Genomic DNA, 8,803 nt, shown 5'->3' with positions numbered 1-8,803 from the left:
AATAAATAAATTTTGATCGAGATACTATTGGTGGGGGATTTTAACAGGATTCTATTGCGTCTGATATACTAATTTGTCAAGAATTTATCAGATACTTACGTGGAATTTGATATACTAACAGCATATTATTTATTTTAAAATAACTTTAATGACGACTGGTATAATTAACATAAGTAAGAGCATAATTAGCCATAATTAATGTATTATTTATTACAGAGTAACTATAACTAAGATTGGTAAATAAAATATACATAATTAAGAGCATAAATTTATTAAAATATTATACATAGTAATGTTGGTAATAAACTTTAACGTATATCAAACTTCTAAAAATATTTAATAGGTTTAACTTGCATATTCATCGTAGGTTCGTTGCAAATTGCTTCCCGTTTGATTTAATGAGATTTTAGAGTTACTTTTAGATTAAATATCTTTCTTTCTTTCTTATTTTTTGAGCTCAATAAATGTACGTTAGGACTTTCTTGGAGATATATTTGTGATTACTGATGATTACTATTTTAATCAATTCAATTATGATAATAAATTATATGTTGTTTGGTAGTGTCTTTCATAAAATTATTAGAGATAAACTTATAAGTAGTTTTACATATAACTTTTCCTTTTTGAAAAACTGTTTTTTTTTATTCAAAATATTTTAATAAAGATGACATATTTTTTGTCAAAGTAACTAAAAGTGGCTTAAAATAACTGAAAATTTTAAAACAATCAGGTAATATTATATATAATGCCAGATATGTACCAAAAAGCTAACAAAATAATATTATGTATAATATATGGATTTTAGGTAAGATAAATTATATGTGATCACCTTTAGATAATATACATATTTTTAACATAAATTTAATTTTTATCACAATAATAGAGGAAATGTTGTGTTAAATTTATTTTACCTAGATATTCAGAGTTATTGTCATCAAAAGACCATATAATGATACACATGTGAGTTGTTAACCACATTCACAAACCAAAAGCTATTAGATAAGCTCAATTAAAATGTTAATACTAAATGCTTATAAGTGGGGACATCTAATTCATAAAAAGTGGAACAACAACAATAAAAACTCAAGAATCCTGTTGAACAAGAACAACAAAAACTGAGTCACCCGTCTCTCCTGTGTGAACCAGATATGCAGCCAAAATACACGGAGAGGGTCCAATTTTTAAACTAGAATCAAGTTAGCCATAATGCTAGAGAGAGAGAGAGAGAGAGAGAGAGAGAGACAGAGAGAGCAGTGTTCAACTACTCGAGCGAGCCCACCGGACTTGCTTGAGTTTGGTAGTCAAGCTCGGGATCTTAAACATAATTTTAAAAAAAAATAATTTAAAAAACCCAAAAATAAAGAATTTACTTTGTAATATATTTTTGTATGTTTTCTATCATTTTTACAAAGAATGAGAAGTATTTTCGTTATAAATATTTATTTTTACATTCTTTTCCCTTCGTTTTAGATTTTTTCTAAAATACCTTGGATAACAAATTGATTTTTTTCAAAATCTATTTTTCATTATTTTTTTATAATCTCATTTGGATATGTTTCGTTTAATTTAAATAAAAACATATTTTTCAAATTTTATAATTTTTTTCGTTTTTTATTTTTTTAACATTTTATTTGCCTAACGAGACCTGGCCAACTCGAACTTACACCGCCGGCTCGGGGCCGAGTTCCAAGGCCTAGTCATGCTTTCCCACACTGATGGAGAGAGTTACTAAGCACTCCACTAACTTATATGTGAATTGTTGACTAATTTAACAAGCTACAAGCTCAATTAAAATGCTAGCAAAGAAAGGGATAAAGGGGAATAAGAGTGTATGTCATAAAAATAGTGGGGAAATGAATGTCAATATAGACAGGACATATTAATTTCTCTAAAGAGAAGTTGTACCAAAGCTTACCCTACATACTTTTACCAAAAGGACATATGCAGAATTTACCATAAAAACATTAACTCCAACGGTATGTAAAATTAGTAGCATTAGTACACTATACTCCAAGAAACGGTAGAAGAAATGGTGGTGTGGGTCAATCATAATGAATGCAGTCGTTTTTGTCCCCTCCCTCAAAAATCGGGCCGCCACCTTCTTGGTACGATCTATTAAATAGTATGAAAATGACCTAACGAGGGAGAGGGAGGGGTGAGGTTTTGTATAAAGTTGTCTCCTTATATTGTAGAAGTAGGGTGCACTTCTAAAATATACCTAGAGATGCTTTTAGGCATCTAAAACATGCCTAAAACCCTGTGATCGGGTAAAAATATTTTTTTATCATGGGTTATAAATTTTAAAATAATATAGATCGAGTAGATCAAGAAATATTTGAAAATCTTGAAAAATGGACGGTCCAAATAATTTGTTATAAAATGTATTTTTTTTAATTTAAAATTCTTTTTTTTTTCTTATATCCATTCATCCGGAGGTCGAGATGATCAGTTGGAGGGTTCACCTATGCCGAAATACTCTCCACAGTAGGTTTTTTTAGGTACAACTTACTTCAACAGTATGAGGTTGCAATCTTATATAAACCTTTTTTTTTTTTTTTTTTCGGGAGGAAGAGCGAGAAAAACACATGTACATGCACATGCACATGCCATTACGGCTACCCTACTCCCTGAATTATTGAACCCCATATGGGCCACACTCATCCCACCTCCATACTAATCTTTTTAATTTGATGGATTCTTGGGTTCCCCACACTTTATTTATTCCCCTATTAGGTAGCACTACATGGTATGCATAGCTTAATCCTAAAACGCTAATAAAAAGTCACATCAATGCCTTTCCATGTTGAAATGTGTAAGTTTGGAGGCCACACTGGATCGTTAAATGCATAGGGTAGGTTGTGAAACTGAAAATTTTACATTCCTATTGATTATTGCTTGCGCAAGGGCTTTGTTTTTACTGAGGAGAGCATGTATATAAAGGGGTGAGGATAGAGTGGATTGGATCATCAGTTGAAGGTGAAGATGTGGGAAATAGGGGGAAAGATGGCCTCAGTGGCCTCTTTCTATGTTTTGGCTTTGGCTGTTGTCTTACTATCCACATTGCTGCCTTTGCAGGCAAATGCTGAACTCAATCTTTTCCAGCATTGGTACCATTACACTACTCCCCCTCCAGTGTACTCACCACCACCTCCTTACCACTATGTCTCTCCCCCTCCCCCTAAGTACTCTCCACCACCTCCTTACCACTATGTCTCTCCCCCTCCCCCTAAGTACTCTCCACCACCACCTTACCACTATGTATCGCCGCCACCACCACCAAAGCATGTTGTATATCCTCCTTACCACTATAAATCACCACCACCACCACCACCCCCAAAACACGTGGTTTATCCGCCTTATCACTACAAATCTCCACCACCACCACCACCACCCCCGAAACCAGTGTACAAGTACAAGTCTCCACCACCCCCACCCCCGAAACCAGTGTACAAGTACAAGTCTCCACCACCACCACCACCAAAACCAGTGTACAAGTACAAATCTCCTCCACCACCACCCCCAAAGCATGTAGTGTATCCTCCTTATCACTACATGTCTCCACCACCACCGCCGCCAAAGCCAGTCTACAAGTACAAGTCTCCACCACCGCCACCACCAAAACCGGTGTACAAGTACAAGTCTCCACCACCGCCACCACCAAAACCGGTGTACAAGTACAAGTCTCCACCACCACCACCACCTAAGCCAGTTTACAAGTACAAGTCTCCACCACCACCCCCTCCAAAGCCAGTGTACAAGTACAAGTCTCCACCACCACCCCCTCCAAAGCCGCTGTACAAGTACAAGTCTCCACCACCACCCCCAAATCATGTGGTGTATCCTCCTTATCACTACAAATCTCCACCACCACCAAAGCCAGTCTACAAGTACAAGTCCCCACCACCACCCCCTCCAAAGCCAGTGTATAAGTACAAATCACCCCCACCACCCCCTCCAAAGCCAGTGTACAAGTACAAGTCACCCCCGCCACCCCCTCCGACCCCAGTCTATAAGTACAAATCTCCACCACCACCTCCACCAAAGCCAGTGTACAAATACAAGTCACCACCCCCACCGCCCCCAAAGCCAGTGTACAAATACAAGTCACCACCCCCACCGCCCCCAAAGCCAGTGTACAAATACATGTCACCACCACCACCATCCCCAAAACCAAAACCAGTGTATAAGTACAAATCACCTCCTCCACCACCCCCTAAGCCAGTGTACAAGTACAAGTCTCCACCACCACCACCACCTAAGCCAGTGTACAAGTACAAGTCACCACCACCACCACCACCAAAACCAGTCTATAAATACAAGTCACCGCCGCCGCCGCCACCTCCAACACCTGTCTACAAGTACACATCTCCCCCACCACCTCCTCCAGTTTACAAGTACAAATCTCCACCACCTCCTGTTCACCATTACCCCTACACTTCTCCCCCTCCTCCAGTGTACTGAGTGTGGTGTCCAAAAAAGGTAACAGTTCAATTCCATTGACTCATCACTTTCTCTCCATGAGAAATTTTTGCTTTTCAATTCTTTATGTCATCCACCCTTAATGTCTACCAACTTACTAATATTGTAATGCAATATGTATTTTGGAGCAGGACCCCACACTGCTATGCAAGTAATAGGCTGTTTGGCAAGACCCATGGTGAAGGATTTTTCCAGCTCAAGCTTGTAGCTAGATGTCGTGAATAAAGAGAAGGTTTTGCCCCACTTGAGAAAAAAAGAAAGGCAAAGTTCTCTCTTTGCATTCTTGTTGCTTTGCAAGTAAAAGGAACAAGGTGTGTGTGGCGATGTAAAACCGATGCCTTTGCTGTATATGAGTTTTCTTTTCAATATTTTAAGTGCTTCATGAGATTAGGGTTTTATGGTGTTTACCATGTAAGAGTACGATAAAGAGAAATGTTTGTATCCTTGCTTTGCAACATCTAAATCTTTGTATTAATAAACAAAGAATAAATTTTTATGTGATGTTTTATGAATTAAGGATATCATTTCCTATAGCGACAGTCCAAGGGACGAGAAAGTGAGATCTTCTAGGAGGATTTTGTCTTAATGGTTGGATGAAAGTATGGATTAGGTTTCTATAAAGCCTAGGCTTTATGAAAACAAAATAAAGCCTCACCTCAAATCTTCACCCGGAAAGCATTTTCAGCAAAAATAATCTTCATGGCGGCTATAAAATCAATTTACAACACCAATAGATCTTGATGGATCTATGATCACTTATTTTTAGGGATAAATTAAAAAAAATGGTAAAGATCTTGTGGTTATATGAACTCTTATTTTTAGAGAGAAATTGACAATATAGGTAATTTATTACAATATATATTATTCTTAGAGCTTGAAATCCTATTTTTTTGTTCAACACCATAATGTTCCGGTCAAGATGATTGATATAAAAAAATTTTAATACTTGAATTGCAATTTTCGATGAGTTATGGGTTAAGGCTTTACTTATTTTGATAGAGTTGCAGTCGTATCAAACCATTTTCCTTGAAGTATTTGGGCCATGGGCGTGTACATCTACCTTTGTTTCCTTCTAAGATCACAACAACGTGCCCTAATGAGGCATGTCCATGATTATGGACAAAAATGAACCAACATATCTATAATTTTCCTGTTTTTTTTTTTTTACAAAAGTAAAAGATGCAAAAGGAAAAAAATACTTTTAAAATATTTTAGTTTGAGCATAAGGTTGGGGTCATGGTGGTAGCACCACTTGTGTCCAGCTACGATCTAAGTTTTCATTCTCATTCAACACATTAAAAAACTACTAACGATTTAAAAAAAAAAAAAAAAAAGGTAAAAACTCGTCATCCCTGCTGAAGTACCCAAAAATAAAAAATTGTTCGTGTGGGTACAACGCAAAACCCAAAGTTGTCATTTCTCCTTACTACAAGAAGAGAGAGAAATAGGACAAGTCTCTTCATATTAAGAAAAGTTAGGAAGCCCTTTCTTTTTATTTTGTCCACTTGATTAATTATCTTAAGGTAGCCTTTCATCGTCCTAGACTATGGAAAAGGAGATGGCTCCTATACCTATTCTTTGACTAAATGTTTTGGTGGGAATTTTGTGTAGCTGGTGTTTTGATATTCCCAGCTGTTTTTAGGTGGAAAAGCACAAACATGGGGGCCAAAAGAGTTCTCTTTAAAAGATGCTTTTTCCTTCTACAAGATGCAAAGAAATAATCACTTTAAGTTCTTTTTAAATGTTATCAGGGCATTAATAAAAGGAAATGTATATAGCGGGACCATTTACTTTTTTTATAGAAGGATGTCAAAATTATCACATCAGTTATATATTAGATTTTACAACAGATGTAGTTAAAAGTGATTGTAATTTTCTTGTACTATATTTGACATGACTACCACCATATTAATACTCAAACCAAATATCTACTACTTGTGCTTACATTTGGACAGTGGAGATGACTATTGTTCCCACTTTAAAATAAGGGTGGACCTAAAAACAGAAAACAACTTATCTTCCTATCAATGGTGAATAATAGGACAAAGCAGTGTTTAAAAAAAAAATGGATTGATAATTGGAACGCTCACACCCATACCTGTGTCGGATCGAAAGAATCAGTGGATCGGATCTGAAAAATTGGCAGAATCGATAATTTTTGTCCCAATTTTTTTTAAAAAAATAATTCAAGGAAAAATTGTTCATCCTTTTTTTTTTTTTGTTTGACTCGGTGAATAATCGGTTAGAATCGGTGAAGAATCGGTCGGACTCAGTGAAGAATTGGCAGCTCCACAAAAAAATCGTTGAGTCTACTATTCTGAATCGACTAAATCCCGATATTTTGCTGGATCCAGGACGGTTATGGTGACTCCTGATTCGGATCACCCAATTCCGGATCGAGTCACTGATTTTGAAATCTCTCGATCAAAATACCAAACATCCTACATGTATGGGATATTTTCCCTATGAAAAGTACATTTGGGGCAGGAAAGTTGTGCGAGCCTGACCGAGTGATCTATCGGCGAGGCCCGAGCCCAATGAGAGCAACTATCAATCTTATATATTAAACCCTTCCAAAAACACGGTTATTATTCCAAACCAGCGTTTTAAAAAACGCCGAGTCGAACCGGACTCGCCCGGTTCGACTCAGATTTCGCGAAAAGGGACCGGATCGGTTGAAAAATCGGAAATCGTCCGGTTCTAGAGAGAACCGGACGATTCTGCACAGTGACTCGCCGATTCACTGTACGGAATCGGCGAGTCCGAACAGTGAATTGGCGAGTCCGTACGTTTTTTTTTTTTTTTTTGGTAATCCATGATAGATTTTTTTGTAAAACTTGATCGATTTTTTTGTAATTCATGATCGAATTGTTTTTGTTTTTTTGTAATCCATGATCGAATTTTTTGGTTTTTTGTAACCCATAATAGAATTTTTTGTAATCCATGATCGAAATGTTTGTTTTCTTTTCTTGTAATCCATGATCGCTTTTTTTGTTTTTTTTTTTTTTTTTGTAACCCATGATAGAATTTTTTGTAATCCATGATCGAAATGTTTGTTTTTTTTTTGTAATCCATGATCGAAATGTTTGTTTTTTTTTTTGTAATCCATGATTGAATTTTTTGTTTTTTGCTTTTTTTGTAACCCATGATAGAGTTTTTTGTAATCCATGATTGAATTTTTTTTAATCCATGATCGAACTGTTTTTTCCTTTTTTTGTAATCCACGATTGAATTTTTTGTTTTTTTTTGTTTGTTTTTTTTTGTAATCCATGATCGAATTTTATGTAATCCATGGTCGAATTTTATGTAATCCATGATCGAATTTTATGTAATCCATGATCGAATTTTATGTAATCCATGATTGAATTTTTTGAAAATTTGTGATTTTTTTTTTTTAATCCATGATCGAATTTTTTTTTGTAATCCATGATAGAATTTTTTGCAATTTTGTGATTTTTTTTTTAATCCATGATCGATTTTTTTGAAAATTTGTTTTTTTTTTTTTAATCCATATTATTCAAAGAGAAAATGAGAGAGATGATGATTCTGAGGCCACCCTATCCCAGCCATATTATTCACATATCGAGTCCCAACAGCAACAATGTAGGGATGAGCACGAAATACTGTAAATTAAATGCTGAATGGCAGTTCATGCAGGGAAAGAACATATCAATATTCGCATATTCATTAAAAAACATGAAAATTCTTAATGGAGTACCCTCAGTTTTTATTGAATTCCTAAAAAACAATATTTATAATGAATTTTAATAATTTTTTTGAATTTTTTTTAAGCTTTATTCTGACCGATTCACCCGATTCCTGATCCGGATCACCGATTCGCCGATCCAGATCGGTTTTTTGGAAGCCCGATCCGGGTCACCGATCCGTTTTTTAAACCATTGTTCCAAACGAAAGCGTAAGATTTTTTATTTTCTTATTTTTTTATGTAAAACACGGTGTCCATAGTTACCAAGACCGCGAATGGACTAGTCAATCGGACTATCAATTGCTACATTTGTTAGTACAGACCAAAGCTTAAATCAGGTTTTGTCGAAAATCAGTAAAAATCAATGTTTAACCAATTTGTCGAAAATCAGTAAAAATCAATGTTTAACCAATTTTTGACTAGTCAGACCAGTCGATCCGAGGGAGCAGAATATCTTTTGGCTTAACAAGGTTTAGAAAATCACCACACTTGGCCCTTGGCTAAGCCGACCAAAAGCCCTAGAAAAAATATAAACATATGAAAAATAAAGAAAATGTAGGAAAATCAAAATAAACCCAAAAACAACCTCCAATGATCAAAATAAGCTTAAAAATTACA

General features: G+C 35.6%; 1 protein-coding gene across 1 annotated transcript; it reads left to right on the top strand.

Annotated features, from left to right (window-relative positions):
• Positions 1-2,960: 2,960 nt before the first annotated feature.
• LOC18444334 (uncharacterized) lies at positions 2,961-4,991 on the top strand. The gene is made up of 2 exons (XM_006854507.4): positions 2,961-4,479; positions 4,611-4,991. The coding sequence occupies exon 1, from the start codon at positions 2,983-2,985 to the stop codon at positions 4,459-4,461; it is 1,479 nt and encodes a 492-aa protein (XP_006854569.2). The 5' UTR covers positions 2,961-2,982; the 3' UTR covers positions 4,462-4,479; positions 4,611-4,991.
• Positions 4,992-8,803: the final 3,812 nt, after the last annotated feature.

This window comes from Amborella trichopoda, chromosome 11 (assembly GCF_054954075.1).
Source record: "Amborella trichopoda isolate Santa Cruz 75 chromosome 11, AtrichopodaSantaCruz75HAP2 v2.0, whole genome shotgun sequence".
NCBI classification, from domain to species: Eukaryota; Viridiplantae; Streptophyta; class Magnoliopsida; order Amborellales; family Amborellaceae; genus Amborella; species Amborella trichopoda.
The sequence above is the reverse complement of the archived record's forward strand: the minus strand, read 5'-3'. Positions and strand labels throughout refer to the sequence as shown.